General features: G+C 47.9%; 1 protein-coding gene across 3 annotated transcripts; it reads left to right on the plus strand.

The window, feature by feature from the left end:
- The first annotated feature begins 6,701 nt into the window (after nt 1-6,701).
- RNASEL (ribonuclease L) lies at nt 6,702-13,329 on the plus strand. 3 transcript variants are annotated; one of them, XM_050977673.1, is made up of 8 exons: nt 6,702-6,833; nt 8,304-8,395; nt 8,650-10,310; nt 10,653-10,741; nt 11,678-11,868; nt 11,975-12,095; nt 12,389-12,510; nt 12,877-13,329. In XM_050977673.1, the coding sequence occupies exons 3-8, from the start codon at nt 8,699-8,701 to the stop codon at nt 13,010-13,012; spliced, it is 2,271 nt and encodes a 756-aa protein (XP_050833630.1). In that variant the 5' UTR covers nt 6,702-6,833; nt 8,304-8,395; nt 8,650-8,698; the 3' UTR covers nt 13,013-13,329. The 3 variants fall into 3 exon arrangements, with proteins under 3 accessions (XP_050833630.1, XP_050833631.1, XP_018779006.3); XM_050977674.1 differs by lacking the exon at nt 6,702-6,833 and adding an exon at nt 7,640-7,774 and having other exon boundaries at nt 11,978-12,095; XM_018923461.3 differs by lacking the exon at nt 6,702-6,833 and adding an exon at nt 7,642-7,774.
- The last annotated feature ends 5,595 nt before the right edge of the window (nt 13,330-18,924 follow it).

Below are 18,924 nucleotides of genomic sequence, written 5' to 3' on the forward strand. Positions count from 1 at the left end.
ATTTGCAAAAAGCCAATCATAAAATACACATTTTTCACAAGCACAAGCCACCCCCTGCCACTCAAATGCATTTTCCAAGCAGCTGCAGCTCCTGAGCCCTGTGACAGCCATGCAGGGGCCAAGGATCAGCAGGCACTGTAAAACACATGGACTCTGCTCCATCCCCACCCATCCAGAGGAAAGCAGGCTGAGCTTCCCCTCACCTCTCATTTCCTTTTAAATTAAGCATGGCCTTGTCTTACAAGCCAGGTGATTTAGGATCATCGTAGCAGTTTGCATCTCTATCTGATCTTTGTCCCTGTCAGTGGGAAGAAATGAGCTGGAAAGTAGCCAGGAAATATTTAAATTACTTGTCAGGAAAGAGGGCAGTAAAGCAGACTAGAAGCAGCCAGCTAGAATAAAAAAAATAATGTTGTTGTTGCCTTTTCTTTTTTTTTTTAACTGCAGCTTCTGAATGAAAAATATGAATACTTTGTCTTGCACACCTTGAAGTTAATTTAAAACTGACTCTCCATTTAAAAAAATAATAAAATTAAATTATTTAAAAATAAAATTTAAAATTAATGAAAATTTAAATTATTAAAAAATAAAATATAAATTTAAATTTAAAAAATAAAGAAGTAATAAAAATATAGAATTAAAACCTTTTTGAGCTTTCTTTAGAAGGAAATGTGAGGCTGTGTCCATTCTTGCTGCACCATGCATGGCCCAAGCTGAGCCTCAGCCTCGGGGGCAGCTCTCAGACCCCACAGCTGATTCTGCACAATCCCATTTGCAGCCCAGTTTCCTCTGCGATGCTCCCCAAAGAGAAAACCCAGTCACTAAAAGCCAGCCTTGCCTCCAGCTGTGCCTGCTGCCCAAACCCAGTGGTCATTCAACAAAACCTTAAAGCCTCGAGGGGGATTTAAAAAAACCCCAACCCACAAAACCACATTAGAGACAGAGGAGCCAAAGCTTCCCTCATCCAGCTGTGGTCACTCAAATAAACCCAGGCTGAAGTTTCCCAGGGAGGAGGCTGCAAATTTGGAAGCAGCTGAGGAGATTTGAGCTCCACCGTGGTGGTGGCACTGCCCTGCCTCCAGGCTGTGAACACGAACTTGCTCCTGGGCCAGCTTTCCATGAGCCAGCATGGGGAGGGGTGGATTTATTTGGTGGGAAAAAAAAAAAAATCTGTTTCCCCATGCCCTGGGAGCTGGAGCATTCCCAGCAGCAGCTCAGGGGCTCCTGCAGCATGAAGATCCCTGCTCCAGTGGGATCAGGCAGCTTTGGGGTGCTCTTAGGACATGGATGGGGATGCAGGAGGGCACTGGGACAAGCATTCAGGCAGGTGGATGTGCAGGTATCTAAGTGTAGGAATTCTGAGTTTTTCATTTTCCATGGGTACACACATGCGACAGCAGGCTGCATGTGTGCACATCCATGCTTTTTTTCTCATTTTAAACAAAGGCCATGATGGAATGCTGTAAAATGTTATCCCTCCTTCTGGAGGGAGCTCTGCTGCATGTGTGCACATCCATGATTTAGTTCTCTTCTTAAAGAAAGGCCATGAAGGAAGGCTGTGAAAAATTATCTGGAGATGGTTTTTGGAGGAAGCTGAGCTGCATGGGTGCACATCCATGATTTACTTCTCTGTTTAGAGAAAATGCTGTAAAATGATATCTGGATATTTTTTTAAAGGAAGCTAACCTGCATGGGTGTAATCATGATTTACTTCCCTTCTTAAAGAAAGGCCATGGTGGAATGCTGTAAGATGTTATCTGGGTATGTTTCTGGAGGGAGCTCTGCTGCATGTGTGTACATCCATTATTTACTTCTCTTTTTGAAGAAAGGCCTGCTCTAAAATGTTATCTGGATATGATTTTTGGAGGGAGCTCAGCTGCATGTGTGCACATCCATGATTTACTTCTGTTTTTGAAGAAAGGCTGTGAAGGGAGCCTATAAATTGTTATCTGGGTATGTTTCTGGAGGAAGCTCAGCAGCATGTGTGCACATCCATCATTCACTTTTCTTTTTCAAGAAAGACCTGCTGTAAAATGTTATCTGGATATGTTTTTGGAGGGAGCTCAACTGCATGTGTGCACATCCATGATTTACTTCTCTTTTTGAAGAAAGGCCTGCTGTAAAATGTTATCTGGGTATGTTTCTGGAGGGAACTCAGCTGCATGTGTGCACATCTATGATTTAGTTCTCTTCTTAAAGAAAGGCCATGAAGGAATGATGTAAAATGTTATCTGGGTATGTTTCTGGAGGGAACTCAGCTGCATGTGTGCACAACCATGATTTATTTCTCATTTTAAAGAAAGACCACAAAGGAATGCTGTAAAATGTTATCTGGAGATGTTTTTTTGGAGGAAGCTCAGCTGCATTTTTGCACATCCATGATTTAGTTCTCTTTTTAGAGAAAGGCCACAAAGGCCTGCTGTAAAATGTTATCTGGATATTTTTTTGGAGGAAGCTCATCTGCATGGGTGTAATTATGATTTACTTCTCTTAAAGAAAGGCCTTGAAGGAAGGCTATAAAATATCATCTGGGTATGTTTCTGGAGGATGCATGTGTGCACATCCATGATTTATTTCTCATTTTAAACAAAGGCCATGATGGAATGCTGTAAGATAGGATCTGGGTATGTTTTTGGAGGGAGCTCAGCAGCAGAGAGGATGCACTGAGCCATTCCAAACACACCAAATGCCTCTCCCGTGTCCTGCAGAGCTCTGCCAGCCCTAGGGCTGCCAGCAGGGAGGGAGCAGCTGGATGGCATCCTCTGCAGCTCCCACTGCAAGGCCTTGGCCTTAACGAGGTGCCAGAACTCACAGCTGATCTGCTCCCCCTGCCCTCAGCAGGCAGCTGAATGCCAAGGTTGCCAACCCACTCCAGCTGCACACAAGGATTTGTGCCCCTGGGCTGCCTCGGGAGCTGAGGAGGAATGAGAGGTGATTTTCATACATTCTGCTGCTGCTGGGGCACCAAGGGCAGTGCTGGGGTCTGCAGCCAATGGGGGAGATGGATTTGTAGAGAATTCTCAAAGCCTGGCAGAAGGCTCACACAGTGTGCATCGGTATGCAAACCTTGAGATAAGAAATGTTGATTTAGAAATTCCATGGGATAGGACAGACATTGCTGAGAGAGAAATGGAACTAGAAACAAGTTTCAAAGGATGGTTTTGTAAATAAGACTGGACTCTTTGGAGAAATAGAACTATGAAAGATGCATTGTAGTATGACCCAGGAGTGGTAATTTTAGATGATTGGCTTTAAGGCATCTACAGCAAAAGCTGATAGGCCAAGAAACACTTCTAGTGTATTGTAATTAAGAATTAATTGGCTTCTGGTTGTGATGGTGTGAATTATAACATCTGTATTGTCTCACCCATCACATGAGACTGAAAATGGAATAAAGTTTTTAAAACATCTCTCAGTTGCTCCATCTCTGGGTCAGAAAAGGGCTTAATCCACCAGCTCTCCTGCCTCCCCAGGGCTGGGCTGCCTGTGCTGGAGGGGAGCTGGGACATGGCACAGCCACAGCCTGGAGGAAGGATGGGGATGAGAAACAGCTGAGAGAAATCCTCCTGGAGATCCACTGCTGTCCTTGGGAAAGGCATCTAAGCTCAGGTGCTCAGCCTGACTCCTTTTTTGACCTGTTTTGTTTGCTCTGGGCTGTTCTAAATGGATCTGCCCTGCTCTCTCTGCCCAGGGACTGGGATGTGCTGCTCTGCTTGGTGAGGTCCCTGCCTGCCTCGTTGCTGCCCTCATCTCTCCTTCCTTCCTGACAAAAATTTCTTTTTTGGTGGTGGTGAGGATTGAGCAGCAGTCCAAAAACCTAAAAAATGAAGTTTAAAAAAGGTAAAAATACTGCAGAAAAGGCATAGGTATGGGGGATGTGGTTCAGTGCTGGACTTGGCAGTGATGGATGATGGTTGGACTCAATGACCTTGGAGGTTGGACTCAATGATCTTGGAGGTCTTTCCAAACCTAAATGGCTCTGTGAGAACTGGCTGATGCTCCTCCATGGGTAGCATCACCTGCCATCCTTCTGTGGACTATTTTCCAGGGTTGTGTTCCAGCACTGAGAGTCACATCAGCATGGCCGAGCACATAAACCCTGGGATATTCCCATTTGGAAATATAATAAGAAAGCACGTGAAGGGAACATGAAGGCAAAAAAACCTCATCCTACTATTCATAGCTCCTTTAAAAAATGATTTTGCCCTTGGCAGGCAGTTTTTGTTGCCACATTTTGCTCTGTGTTTATTTGTGGCTGCTGGGAGGACAAGGATTCTCGGGAGATGTCATCTCAGGGGAAGGGATGCAAAAATGGGTGGAAGTCCATCAGAATGGAGGAAAAGGGAGATTTGCTTTGCTGTGCCCTTGATTTCCCTGCTGCCTGTGTCTCAGCAGCTCATCTCCTGAGTCCTGGGTGCGTGGGGGCAAATAATGACTCTGCAGATGTACAAATACAGCAGGAACTCCATAACCCAGAGACTACAGAATGGTGGTGGAGAGGAGCTCTGTTATTCCTTGGAGACCCTTTCATTCCCTGGAAACTGCCTGTTGCAGGGTCTCAGAGTTCAAACTCATGCCTCTGTGAAAAACAATGTGGCTCAGGAAAGCATTACCAGCACATCCTTCTTCCCTGGGATGCAGGCAACAGGACACTCCTGCCACAGGCCCTCCTGCTTGCAAACACCTCATTCCCACCACTGTAGGCTTTGGATTCCTACCATCCTAGGGATTTTCATCTTCCCACCATAAGATAACAAATGACTTTAATTAAACCAGCAAGCTGAAGAAGGCTCTTGTACTTGGGTGGGTGGGCAATGTGATGTTGTTACACTGTTTTTTGTTTTTCGTTTTTTTTTAATGCCTTTTGGCTTTTTTTGATGTCTTTACTGGCTTTGAAGCTGAGATGTGCCCTTGCTCTGGTTGTTTCTCTGGTTTTGCTGCCTGCAAACGGGTACTTGAACACCAGCAGCTGCAGCCACAGCCCTGGTCAAACTGGGAGAGATCCTTGCTGTGAATAAAATGAGATCCAGACAGCCGTGGGACAGACTGGAGATGGCCCCTGAGTTTGCACAGTCTCTGTCCCTCTGGGGCAGTGTCAAGGCCTCCTGTGGCAGCACAAACCCTGCAGAACTCCATGCAGAGACCGTGGGATGTTCCCAGAGCCTGTGGATGCTGTGGGAAGCAGGATGCCCAACGAGGTATGGGGATGTGACTCCTGCAGAGGCAGAGTTTAGGGAGAGCTGGTGTGGAGATGTGAGCAAAGGATTGGGATATCCACAGCAAACACACACAGGGCTGCACCCAGAGATGGGACCTCTCTTTTAGTCCCACCCATCACCCCCTCCTTACACTGGCCTCTGCACAATGGCTGTCTCCAAAAACAGTTTTTACAATTATAGAGATGATAACTCTAATTATAATGAGAGCCAAAACAAGATTGCTGGCTATAACAAGCCAAGACCTTGTAATTATCTATTTACCTTTAAAAAATGATTGCCTTGATTGAGCTTTGCAAAATTCAAATGGTAGGAAAACCAAATTTTAATCCAAAAGTAGTTGGATTAAAAGCTTAAAAGCTCTTCCCCAGCCAGACAAAGCCCACCCTGCATCCACCCTCCCCTTTCAGGGCTTTTCTGTGCCCTTGTGCCTGTATCAGGCCATGTTTCAGGGTCCAAATGCAGATTCCCAGTTTGGGCAGGTGCCCAGGAACCAGGGGAAGTCAGGAATGATTTCATGGATACAATTCCAGCCCTGCACCCTGCTGCTGGTACAGTGCAGTGGAGCTGCCTGGGGGAGCTACACAGGCTCTGCTGAGCTCATCTCACCTCACAGGGCAGTGAAGGATGTGGGAACCCAGGGCACTGGGAATAATTCTGTGTCTGCTCTGGGGTGCCCTGACCCCCAGGGAGCTCTGACTCTGACCCTCACTCTTGGAGAAAGTTTCCCAGACTCCAAGATAGACTGGAACCCTCAAAAGTGTGAAACAGATTATAGAGAGCAGTGCAGGTGTGTCACTGGGTGAGAAATTGAGGGTTTGGGATTTTTAGTGTGTTGTGGATGGAAGCAGGATGAGGAGCACAGGGTGCGTCCTGGGTTTCTTCTTTATGCTGCTTCTTCCTCCTTCTCCATGGGTTTGGGTGGCATTTGGTAATTGGGCAGAAAAGTCCCCATTGGGGCTCTTTGGGATCACTTATTGGGTTAAAAGGGAAAATAATCCAGGTGTCAGTTCTTAATTGGATAGTTTAGTCTTAAAAGCCCTTGGAACAAGAGATTGTTGGCCATTTTGTGCCTTCTAATGAAAAGCTGCAGAACTCACAGCAGTGAGATGTTTCACTGATAAGAAATAATAAACACCTGAGTCTGAACATGAACCACTGTCTCAAGTGCCTTCAATCCAGACCCAGAGACACCCACAGCTGGGACCACCACACAGGAAACTGGGTGGGACATCACCAGAGCCTGGGCTCCTCCTGTGTGTTTCCTGCACAGGCTTTGCAGGCAGATAAGGAGGGCCTGGAGCAGCAGGCTGGGTGTTTACACAGAGCTGCCTACAAGGGCAGGGTGCCAGGGTGTTGCCAGGGAGGAGCCCACACATCTGCAGCTCAGCGATTCCCGGGGTGTAATTTAGCAGCATTTAGTCTCCTCATGTGGATGGATTTACAAAAAAGGTGAAGAAATGTCACTGTCATGTTTTCTGGAAAAATCCTCTTTGCCCAAGTTTCTTCTCCTGGGAAGCTGAGAGGCCTCAGAGAAAAAGGAAAACAACAATTATCTGATTTGCTTCTTCTGTGTTTTACTCCTTTGGAATGTGTTTAGACATTGTTTACCAGCAGGTGATTGTTTCATTGGTTTCTTGTGAATTATTTTAGCTTAATGACCAATCACAGTCAGGCTGTGTTGAGACTCTGGAAGGAGTCACAAGTTTTCATTATTATCTTTTAGCCTTCTATCAGTATCCTTTCTGTGTTCTTCAGTATAGTTTAGCATGATATGATATGATATGATATGATATGATATGATATGATATGATATGATATGATATGATATGATATGATATGATACAATAATATGATATCCTTCTAAAAATAAGGACTCAGATTCATCTTTCCTTCTTGCCACAGGGTGCCTCACAAATACAAGAAGGAAAAGCTTAAAATGAAACCCCAAATGTCCCCCAGTCCACAGCCCTGGTGCATTCAATGCCTGCAGGCCTTCAGCTCCTGAAGCACTGCTGAGCAGATGTTTCTGAGCAGGGTCTGGGTGCAGGGGGAGAGCACTTTGCTCATGATTTCTCTGCTGCATGCTGGAAAAAAGGCGCCATTTACATGAATTTACCCTCAGGAAAGCCAGAGGTTGGCTTTTGGATGGTTCATTTCCCTGCCCAGAAGGAAATAACACAGAATTTCAAGAAATAAGCACAGTGTTTCATTGATTTGGATGTATTTCATTTCCTTGTAATAATTTCTATTTGCCGCACAGGGGAAAAAAAAAGTTACTTTCCTGGATGTACCTCCCCCAGAACCCCAGCATCCTCCTGGCAGGGGCCAGCACAAATGTGGGGACACCTTGGTGGCTGTGTCATTGTGGGTGGAGCAGGCAGGGCTGGGTGACACATGGGGACATGCAAGCATGGTCAAAAGTCAGTGGGGTGGGGAAAGAAATATTTAAACACTTCCTGGAGTGCAGATCTTGTGACTCTGCTGCTTGGAGGAGGAGGAGGAAGGTGCTCAGCCGCTCTCTTCCTCCTCCCCAGGGTTCTGCTGTCCTGACAGGGGTGAGGAACTTGAGCCCCGCTGTGCTCAGAGGATGCTGTGCTGCTTTTCTGGCCAGGAAAGTAACTTTTTTTTTTCACCCTTTGTGGCAAAATGTATAGAAATTAATACAAGGAAATGAAATGCATTGAAATCAATGAAATACTGGGTTTATTTCTTGAAATTCTGTGTTTAATCCTTGGGCAAGGGATAGAAGAAACCATCCAAAAACCAATCTTTCCTTTCCTGAGGGTAAATTAATGTAAATTTATACTTTGCTTTTATACCTTAAGACTTCTCTGTCCCTTTCCTGATTGACTTAGGTAATTTATTTCCAGTCCAGCTGGTCAGGCAGTAACTCCTGAAAGTGCTGATCAGAAAATGGGAATTGGAGCCCCACTTTTTCTAGGTACCAGACAGATAAAGGTAAATTAAGTCCTACCTGATCAATCTCCTGACGTGGTGAAAAGCTTAGGAGAGGTTTTCTCTCAGGTGGGGTCTCCTCTGGGCCTGTAGAAGCAGGAGGGATTAAGGATTTCTGTCTCACTCCAGGTGTTGGATCGGGGGCAGTCAGGACCGTGTGTGGCTGCCATCCAAAACTGAAGGGGAATGCCCATCTCCACCTGACACTGATGGCTCATCAGGTAACCTGGGACGAGTCTGAGGTGACATTCACAGCAAAAGCAGCAGGGACACCTCCCTGGGCTGTGACAGGGGCTGGGGCCAGGCAAGAAAACAAGGGGTCCATGAGTGCTAAAGCTGTGCTTCTCTCCAGGCCTTGGCTCTCCCAGCTGGCACTGGCACTGCTGTCCTCAGCTGCCCCTCACACGGGTCAGATGGAGTGGGAATGGTGAGGTTCCACAGGCTAATGACACAGTATTTTCTGTTCATTCATCAGGTGAAGACCACAGAGCCCTCAAAAGTGCTCCTGATGTGCTGGATGGGCCATGCATGGCACATGCCCCACTCTGAGAGCACTGAGCACTGCACCTCTCCCATCCTTATGTGGTGTGCCCAGAGCCCTCCCTCTGACCACAACACCTCTCCCATCCTTGTGTGGTGAGCCCAGAGCCCTCCCTCTGACCACAACACCTCTCCCATCCTTGTGTGGTGAGCCCAGAGCCCTCCCTCTGAGCACCATGGAGCCCCCAGCTCACAGCCAGGAGAGCTCCACCCCTCCCAGGACGAAGGCAGCAGAGTTAAATGATGCTGTGTTCAACAAGGATAAAGCAGCCGTGCTGGAGCTGCTGGAGCAAGGGGCAGATGTGAATTCCAAGGCAGGCAGTGGCTGGACACCCCTGCAGACGGCAGTGAGAATCAATGAGGAGGAGCTGGTCCGGCTTCTGCTGGCCAGGGGAGCCTCTGTGCACGCCAGGAAGGACAATGGGGGCACTGCCTTTATCGAGGCAGGGATTGCAGGGAACGTGGAGGTCCTGGAGCTCCTCCTGGAGCGTGGCTCAGACATCCACGAGCAGGACATCAACGGCTTCACGGCCTTCATGGAGGCTGCATGGTACGGGAAGGAGGAAGCCTTGAGGTTCCTGTACAGCAGAGGGGCGAAGGTGAATTTGAGGAGAGAGCCCAGCCAGGAGAAAGCCAAGCTGCACAAAGGAGGGGCCACAGCGCTGATGGACGCCTGCAGGGAGCGCCAATTCTCGGCTGTGAAAATCCTGGTCCAGGAGATGGGGGCTGATGTGAACATCCGTGACAACAGGGACAGGAATGCCCTGATCCACGCCCTAAAGAAGGGTTCAGGCAAAAGAAAGCACGAGTCACCTGTGCCCATAGTTCGCTTCCTGCTGGAGCATGGTGTGGATGTGAAGAGCAAAGATGAATGTGGGAAAACTGCCCTCATCCTGGCTGTTGAAATGGAGAGCCCGGAGCTGGTGACAGCTCTGTTGGAGAAGGATGAGATAGATATTGATGATGCAGATGAGGATGGCAACACTGCCCTGATGGTGGCTGTGGAGAAAGATGATTGCAGAATAGCAAGGTTGTTGTGTGAAAAGGGAGCGAGGACAGATCTGGGGAACCTGATTGCAGTTGCAAGGAGGAATCGTTCTCCCAGCATGGAAAACCTTCTTCGTGAGCACAACGTCAGGCTTGTTCCAGAGACCCCCAGAGCCTGGGAGCCAAACAGCAAACGCTGGAGGGCCCAGCTGATAAACCTTGATCAAATGTATCGCCCCATGATTGGCAAACTGAAGACATTTCCATACATCCAGCAGAAAATTCAGGATGGCATCTACCTTGGGCTCCACGGAGGGACAGAGGTGGCAGTGCAAATAACCCGCAGTGCAGAGGGTGACAAAGAGAAAGAGTTCCTTGAGAAATGTTCTCACAGTGAACATCTACTGAAGCTTGTCCAGTCTGAGAAGGAAAAAGGCTGCATGTACTTGTGCTTCCCACTCTGGGAGAAAAACCTCCAGGAGTACCTGCAGGACCCTGAAGGCCAGAAGGATTACAAAGCAGCTCTGAAGATCATCTTCCAGGCACTGAGAGAGCTGCACTCCCTCGGATTTGCTCACCAGGATCTACAGCCCGAGAACTTCCTAATAGGTTATGTTTTGCTTTCCTTATATTTTCGTTTTGCTTTCTTTATGTTTTCATTTTGCTCTCCCTGAAGCTTAGAGAAGAAGGTGCCTCACAGCTATCTGTAAAAGTAGAGCTGTCTTTGTGCTGAAGGGGGTGGCTTTAGATCTCCTCTTTAAATAAGTAAAGATAGGTTCACAGAGAGAACAAGCTCTGCCTGCCTCTCCAGGGCTCTGCAGGCAGACCAACCCACCACAGGTGCCTCCAGAGAACTGTTTTTTTAAAGAAGGGGCCATCCAGAAGTCAGCAATGGACTGTATGAAGGTTTTCCACCATTTTATTTGCTAACAATTTCTCTTCCTTCCCCAGATTTAGGTGGCAAAATTTACTTGGCGGACTTTGGTAATAAAAGAAGGTCGATTGAAGGCCAAGAAGAACTTGTAAAGTCAGATTTACAGGCAAGTTCTCTGTGAACCAACCTATGGTTTAAAATGTTGTGTGCTCTGTAGCTGTGGGTCCTCAGAAAAGGCTTTTTGCATTCCTAACTACAAAATGGTTTTATTTGTGGGGAAATCAGTGTAGAGACAGGTATTGCATAAGAGGGATGTTGATTTAGATGCCCATCTCCCCTGTCCTGGTGCACACAGCTTTGAGGTTTGTGTTGGGTGTGTGTTGAGTCTTAACTTCTTTTTGCCAGGGTTGGGATTAAATGCATGTACATGGAATTTCTTATTGGGACTCAGATATTTCTTAGTTCTTTTCCATGTTACAGACTCACAAACCGTGAGTTCTATAGCACCTCTCTCTAACAAACTAAAAATGGAATGCCATCTCTCTCTCTACAAGGCCTTTTAAGGAGAAACTGTCCAATTAAGAAGCGATGCCTAAATTATTTTTACTTTTAACCCAATGACCCAATCCACTTTTAATTATTTTTACTTTTAACCCAACCACCTGTGGCCCACAATGGGGACTTTTTAACCCAGTTACACAAAACCACCCAAACCCATGGAGAAGAAGGTGAAGAAGAAGGAGCAGCCACTGCCCTAAAACCTCCATCTTGCTTTATAGATATTACTGTATTCTATAACCCTAAACTCTGAGTTTTCCACCATGTGATATTGCACACTTCTATTCCAACTTCTATTCCAACCCACAATCCCAGTTCTACCATTCCATTTTGGAAGCCTTCTCCACAGCCTCAGATCAATGCAGTTTTCTCTTGGGGGTCAGAGCCTGCCAGCACAGAAAGTCTCAAATTCTCAGCAGGCAGGGCTCCAACAGGGGTGTATTTTACACTTCTGGGCCCCTGCAGGGTTTGGGGATAGGAGCCCCTCTTCCTCTGGGCTGGAAGCTGGGTACAGTGGCATGGGAGCAGTGATGTCTCTTTGCAGGCCCTGGGCAGGCTCGTGCTCTACGTTTTAACAGGAGGTAGGAAACCCTTCCAGCAAGTTGGAATTGAGGATTTGGCTCCCAATTCCCCAGATTACACAGAGGCTCTGGACCTTGTACAAAGCCTGTCCTCTCCTGATGAACGAGGCTTGGAAGGGTTGAGCAAACATCCCTATTTCTGGAGCAATCAGAGGTAAGGCCTGGGACTACAAAGGAGGTGGAATTTTGGTGTGGGAATTGCCTGTAGTGCTGGGAACAGGGAGGCCCCACTGCAGCTAATGAAGCTTCTCATCCCACAGCAGGTTCAACTTCCTGAAGAATATATGGAATAAAATCAAAGATGACCGAAACAAAAAAAGAATTTTTCAACATCCTAATGTCACTAAGAAAGCTTTTCCTTATCCACAGTGGACCAAAATGGTAATCCTCTTCAATTTGGGTTGGTGTCAGGTTTGAGCTAGACATTGAGGCAGAAGATTTTCTGAGTGTTTAAAAATGGAACTGGAAAAAGCAGCCCCACACAAAATACAGACAACTGGGAAAAACAATTCAGTTGAAGGCAAGTAGTCAGAAGATGTTGATGCTAAAAGGAGCTCTGCTAACTGGGGTGATAAAAGGGACTAATCATTCTTGAATTGGCTGGCAAACCTTCAAAGTCTCTTGGTTTTTCTGGGGTGTGAAAGGCAGGGAATAACCTTTGTGCTTTCTTTCAGATTGACAAAGATATTTTACATGTCATGGAAAATCCCAAGAATGCAAAACCTACCAAATACAGAAATGATGTCACTCAACTCCTGAGGCTCATGAGAAACATGGATGAACACAAAGATGAAAGGTAAATGTTCTCATCCTTGCCCCTAAATGCCATAGAGTCAGAGAATATCCTGAGCTGGAGAGAGCCCACAAGGATCACCAAGTCCTGTCTTTGCCCAGGACAAGCCCAAGAATCCCCACCACGTGCCTGAGAGATCTACCCAGGATGAAAGTGAAAGCCAGATGGAGGTGCTGAAGGAATAGCCAAAAAAAATTTAAAAAAAGGAAAAAAAAAAAAGGATTGAGGAGTAGAGAAGTTGCAGCTCTGGGGATTCTAGGAAACCTCTCCAAGTTATCAGAAAGCCTCTCTGGAATGGCTTTTTCTTTGCAAGGACATCCTTTTCTTGGACAAGCTTTAAAAATCCTGTTTGCTTTTGTTCTCTTTCAGCATCAGCAACAAAATAGGAGACTATGCTGAGTATTTCCTGGAGGTTTTCCCAGAACTCGCCATCTATGTGTACAACAGCCTACGGCAGAACCCCAGCTACAGCCACCTCGCAGACTTCCAGGAGCCTTCTCTGTAGGATGCCACTGCCTCCTGTCCCATGTCTGATCCCACCATCACTCCTTTTATTTCTTATTTATTCACCTCAAAAAGAGCTGAAGAAGTGGGTAAAGAGATGGGATAAAGCACACCCAGGGACAGAGTATGGAGGACTTGAAGTAGGAAAGATTCCAAAGAGTTTGGTGTAACAACCACGAGCTTGGGATGCTTTGATTTGCACTGTGATTATATGTTGCTCATGGAAATATTTTTCATGTGTTGAAAAGGTTTTTTTTATCAGGTTTTTGTGGGGATTTTTGGTGGGCTTTTTTTCTTCTTTTTTTTTTTTTTTTTTTTTGGTTGGTTTTTTTTTTTTTGGTGGTTTTTTTTTTTTTGGTGGTTCTCTTTTGGTTTTTTTTTTTGTTTTGTTTTGCCTTGTTTGTTTGTTTGTTTGTTTGGGTTTTGTGTGTTTGTTTTTTGTGTTGGTTTTTTTTTTTTTTCCCAAACCCAGATTGTTATTCTTTCAATGACCCCATGGAGAAACAAACTTGAAATAAACTCAAATAGAAAAGTGACTCTACGCTCCTTTAGGAACGAGGTTCCCCCATCCCCTCTGCACATGAAGAGAGGTTCTGCAGCACTGTCAAACCACCAGCTGCATCAGTGCTCCTGCCTTGGAGCAAAGGTCCTTCTGAGGGTCCTGGGAACCTTTTAAATACATTATGGAAGTCTGACTACACAACTAATGATGAGAAAATGCAACCTGGAGAACGCTGACTCCTCTTGCACCAATATTTTTGGGGTTTTTACCCTTCCTCCCTGCTCTTTTTTTGTTTTCTTGCTCACTGTGTGTTTCTCATGCCCAGAAGGCAGGAGGACACCTAGAGAGGTGTGCTCAGGTCTCAGCAGTGGGGGGAGCAGGGGGATATGGGGTGCCCTGTGCCACGGCAGCATTTCTGCTCTTGCATGAAGAGAAGTGAGGCCACGGGCTGGGCTCCTCCAGCCTCCTGTAAAATGCCACATTTCCTGCTTTCTGTGACCTTTGCAGCTTCTTCCATCACTGTGCTGTTCCACTGAAGAGCTGGGTCAGGATAAGCATATGAGCCTGCCCTGTGGCTGAGGCACTTTCCTTAATGGTGAGAAATGAGGGAGTTTTCCATTGTGACTTCTTTTAGTCGTTGTCATCTGCAAAATATGCTGTGCTTAAAAGAGATCCATGGAAATATTTCATTAACATGCTTTAAGCATCACTGCATATTGTCCCAGTGTGAAGAAACAATGTCAGGGCTCTGTTTGGACCAGCATTTTCCCTTGTGGGACATGTACTCTTTATTTCGGTCCTACATAGAATCCATCCCAACTAAAACCCTTCAAGAACAGCACCTGAACTATCTTTAAAGGGATATGGTGATTCCATTTCTTGTCCCCATGTCATTGGTAGGGGGAATCCTGCCATGGCAGCAGGCAGGGGCAAAAGGGCACCCTGGCTGGGGAAGGCACTAGGAGCTGGCACGAGTTTTTGTTGTTACCCACAGGCAGCCTCCAAACAGAGCAGTGGCTAACCCCAGCCAGGCTGTGATTTATCTCTCTGGGGTGATCTGGCTGGCTCCTGTGCTCTGTTCTGGTGTCAGAGAAGAAACCTGATCCACACACAGCATCTGCAGAGCAGACTGCTCCTGGAGCATTGGTGCCACAGCCTTGCTGAAGGAGCTTCTTTCAAAGCACACCTTGGGGGCACAGACATGTCAGAACTCAGGACATCCCTCTGGGAATCCGGAGTTGCTGGGACCCCTGCGAGGGGGCTCAGAGACCCTGGCACACAGCCCAGACCACCAGTGGGTTTGATTATGAACCCTGGAGCAAATTGCCACCTTTACATGAAGAGATAAAAGCCACAGCAGTTTAAATGGTGTAATAATAAAGTACTCACAGGGTGCAAATGTAGATTTTAAGATTTTTAGTATAGGGGTTTTTGGGGACAAGATGGAGGGATTTGGGCATGTCCAGCCTTTCTTCTTCTTCTCTATCTCCATCTTCTGGGTGATGGCACTTTTGGATTGGTTTAGAGTAGAAGCTCACTGTCTAACACAGGTGATGGGTATTGGGAAGTAATTGTAAATATTGTACATATAGTTTGTGGTATATAAAGATAACACCGCCCTGGGGCAGGCAGAGTGCCTCTGTCTGTCCTGCTGAGCAGACCTCGGCTGGGCAGGAAGAAAATTTTATAGATGAGGAACAATAAACAACCTTGAGACCGAAAAACGGAAGAGCTCTGACTGATCCTTTGAACACATGGGCTGAAACAGAGACCTTTAACACAAGTTGGGGTCGCAAACCTTGCAGCAATCCAACACAGACACACCTGTGCTCACACTGGGTCAGTTCAGCATTTCCTGGGAGGGTTCCAAGGAGAGCTTTATGGAGCTTTTTTTATCAAAAGAGTCCAGGATTGAAAAGCCACTGGAGCAGAGAAAGCAGGAGTTTATATATGGATTTTGAGGGGTGGGGCAGAACACCAGGACCAATGGGATGAGGGCACAGGGTTGGAAGGGCCGATGGGATACATTAAATCTGCATATCACAGCAAGGCATGCTGGGAGAAGCCTTTTTCCTCACCCTGACAAGGTGTGGCTTGAGGGGTTTTCTCTCTAGGAGAGGGTGGTGAGTTCTTTGACACATCAGCCTGTGGGAGGAAGGAATGCAGGACTGGGAGCAAGGCTGCTGGGCTCTCTCCAGGCAGCACTGACAGAACCAGAGGACACAGCCTGGAGCTGCACCAAGGGAAATACAGGTTGGATAGCAGGGAAAAGCTTTTACAGAAATGGTGATAAAGTTCTGGAATGGCTGCCCAGGGAGGTGGTGGAGTCCCCATCCCTGGGGGTGTTTAACCAAGCCTGGATGTGGCACTGGGTGCCAGGGTTGAGTTGAGGTGTTGGGGCTGGGCTGGACTCGATGATCTTGGAGGTCTCTTCCAACCCAGTGATTGTGTGAATTCTGTGAGAAACACCAGGCTGCCTCTCCCAGGAGGATGGGCCAGTGAGACACCAGGCAGGATGGAAAACTGCTGGGCAGTGCTGCAGCTGGTGGTGTGGCAGGGTCTGGGGCACAGCCCCAGCATGGAGGTGTCCTGGGGAGCTCGAGGCAGAACCAGCTGCCAAAATTAGTGCTGTGGGCTGTCCCAGCAGCAGTGCCCACCTGGGAGGTGCTGCCTTTGCCTCAGGCAGGTTTGAACAGAGCCCAGGGGTGTGATTTGACCCCACACGCTTCATTGCCCTGCTGTCCTGCCTGCATTTGCTGTGCCTCTGCCTTTTTCCTCTGCTGGGGCTCCCCAGGACAGCTGGCTGAGCCCAGGGATGGGCTCAGGTGCTCCCTGTCCTGGCTCTTGCATGCTGAGGCTGCACATGCTTGTGTGCACAGGGATGCTCCCAGCTCCCCGTGGCTCATCTGCTGCTCTGAGAAACAAACCCACAAAGCAGCCCACAGAGGCACTGCAGTGAAGGCTGTTCTTAGGTTTTGGTTTTGCTGTGCTGAGCTTCTGGCACATCTGTGAGGCTTTAGAGAGCCTGGGCTCAGCTGGGCTCGGGAATGTTGGTGAAAAGCTCACAAAAACACAGCAAGGGTTTGGGGCTGAAAGTTTTCAGGGCAAAACCAACTTCCAGCACAGCAGTTCTGAGAGCTGGTCACATTTCATGTTGTAGCAATGGTATCAGCTTCCCAGGCCCTTCAGTTAAGAAAATGTTCCTGGGTTTGGTTATTTTTGATCCTCCAGAGGCAAAGTGTTGATAATCAGAACTGATAAATATGAAGCATGTTGTCCTCTGCCTTCAAATGTACCTGGTGTTATTGCCAGGATGCATTCTTCTAGGATCTGGGATTAAAAAGTGGGTAAAAATAGCTCAAAATGACAAAGCTGAGAGCTTGCCTCTGACAAACTGATAAAGGTTGTGGTCTTTTCTTCACGAGGTCCAAAGAGTATTTGTGGTTTCAGCTTCCTGGTGACTTGGCAAAGTCACTTTGACTCAGTTTCACCTGGGGAAAATAAAGACCCTTGCTATGATTTGCTTAGTGCTTTGTAAACACACACTGGCTTAAACCCCCCCCCCCAAAAAAAACAATAAAAAACCCAAACCTCACCAGAATAAAAAAAGCATGCTGAAGCCCCAGTAAGGCATGAGCTGATTTTTGCTGGAAATTCAGAAAGGCTTTGGCAAAACAGGCCCTGTCTCAGCAGCCAGCTGAGTTAAGTGAACCAAATGGGCTCTCTCAGCCTTGCTACCCACAGGACGTATTTCATTTGTGTGGGAAGGTGAGGAGCTCAGGTGCATTTCACAGATCCACGTGAGGAAGGAGATTTGTGTGGTGTTTCAGCTGGAAACATGTGTCACAGCACATCCCTGCCATGGCTGTGAGCTGCTGTGCTGTCACCAGGTAAGCTGGAGGATGCTGTGAGTTGCTTTATTTTTAGGTCTCTTATTGCTGAGTGCAAACAATTCCCTGTGTCCAGGCTGCTCAGCTTCCTTGGATCACAGCTGTGTGGGTGTTGTTTTGGGAGGGCTGAGCTTCCCTTAGGTCCTGCAGGGAAAGGAAAGATGCTGCATCACTGGCTGCTGGTGCTGAAGGCAGGTGAGGGTGATCAGGGACTGGCACAGGGCACTGTGTGTGCCCAGAGAGGAGTTCTGGGCATGAAGAGGGACCAGGGATGTTTCTAAGGAGGAGTTTTGGCATGGAGAGGGACCAGGGATGCTCTCAGGGAGGAGTTCTGGGCATGGAAAGGGATCAGGGATGCTCTCAGGGAGGAGTTCTGGGCATGAAGAGGGATCAGGGATGTTCCTAAGGAGGAGTTTTGGCATGGAGAGGGACCAGGGATGCTCTCAGGGAGAAGTTCTGGGCATGGAGAAGGATCAGGGAGGCTCCCAGGGGGGAATTCTGGGCATGGAGTGGGTGAACACCTTTATGCTCTCAGGGAGGAGTTCTGGGCATGGAGAGGGATCAGGGAGGCTCCCAGGGAGGAGTTCTGGGCATGGAGAGGGACCAGGCATGCTCCTAAGGAGGAGTTCTGGGCATGGAGAGGGTGAACACATGGCTGTGTGCTCCCAAGGAGGAGTTCTGGGCATGGAGAGGGACCAGGATGTTCCTAAGGAGGAGTTTTGGCATGGAGAGGGATCAGGGATGCTCTCAGGGAGGAGTTCTGGGCATGGAAAGGAATCAGGGAGGCTCCCAGGGAGGAGTTCTGGGCATGGAGAGGGATCAGGGATGCTCTCAGGGAGGAGTTCTGGGCATGGAGAAGGATCAGGGAGGCTCCCAGGGAGGAGTTCTGGGCATGGAGAGGGATCAGGGATGTTCCTAAGGAGGAGTTCTGGGCATGGAGACGTGCAGCATCTGGGAGTTTCTGTGGCTGTTTCTCGAGGTGGTGGGGCTGCCCAGCCTCCTGCACCAACCCCTGTGATTTAAGGGAGCCACAGGCTGTGCTGGTGGGGTCTGGAGGAGGTGAGCATCCCTGGGACCACCTACCCAGCCTGCAGGGCAGGCTCACTGAGCGAGGACCTCTTCTCCCCACTGGGATCTGCAGCTGAGGGAAACAACAGCACAAAGTTCCCACCAGGGCTGCTGCAGGGACCCCTCCAGCCCAGCTCCTGTCCCCACATCCCTCAGGAGCAGGAGGGCTCCATTCAGTGCTCCATTCAGTGCTTCCTCACCTTTTTGCTCCTCTGGAGGCTCAGGTTTCTTGGGGGCCGTGGCAGCAGGAACTCGAGGCCATCTGACAGTGTGTAGGTAAGGACAGCCTTTTTACCTGGTGGGGGAAGAGACATGCAGTGCTCTGATGGCAAAAGAGGGGGGACAGCACTGGGGTCCCCCTCAAATCATTTGAGGTTACCCAGAGCACAAGGAAGGATGGCTGAGCAAGGACTTGAGATCTCCTTGACAGCAAAGCAGTTTGGGGGTGACATG

Source organism: Serinus canaria, chromosome 8 (assembly GCF_022539315.1).
Source record: "Serinus canaria isolate serCan28SL12 chromosome 8, serCan2020, whole genome shotgun sequence".
NCBI lineage: Eukaryota > Metazoa > Chordata > Aves > Passeriformes > Fringillidae > Serinus > Serinus canaria.

What these genes read in the sequence shown, in the direction of transcription:
- RNASEL (XM_050977673.1), top strand. Translation starts at nt 8,699, where the DNA reads ATGCATGGCACATGCCCCACTCTGAGAGCACTGAGCACTGCACCTCTC. An exon ending in TATTTCTGGAGCAATCAGAG is followed by an intron (nt 11,869 to 11,974) that starts GTAAGGCCTGGG and finishes CTCATCCCACAG; the next exon opens with CAGGTTCAACTTCCTGAAGA. An exon ending in ATCCACAGTGGACCAAAATG is followed by an intron (nt 12,096 to 12,388) that starts GTAATCCTCTTC and finishes GCTTTCTTTCAG; the next exon opens with ATTGACAAAGATATTTTACA.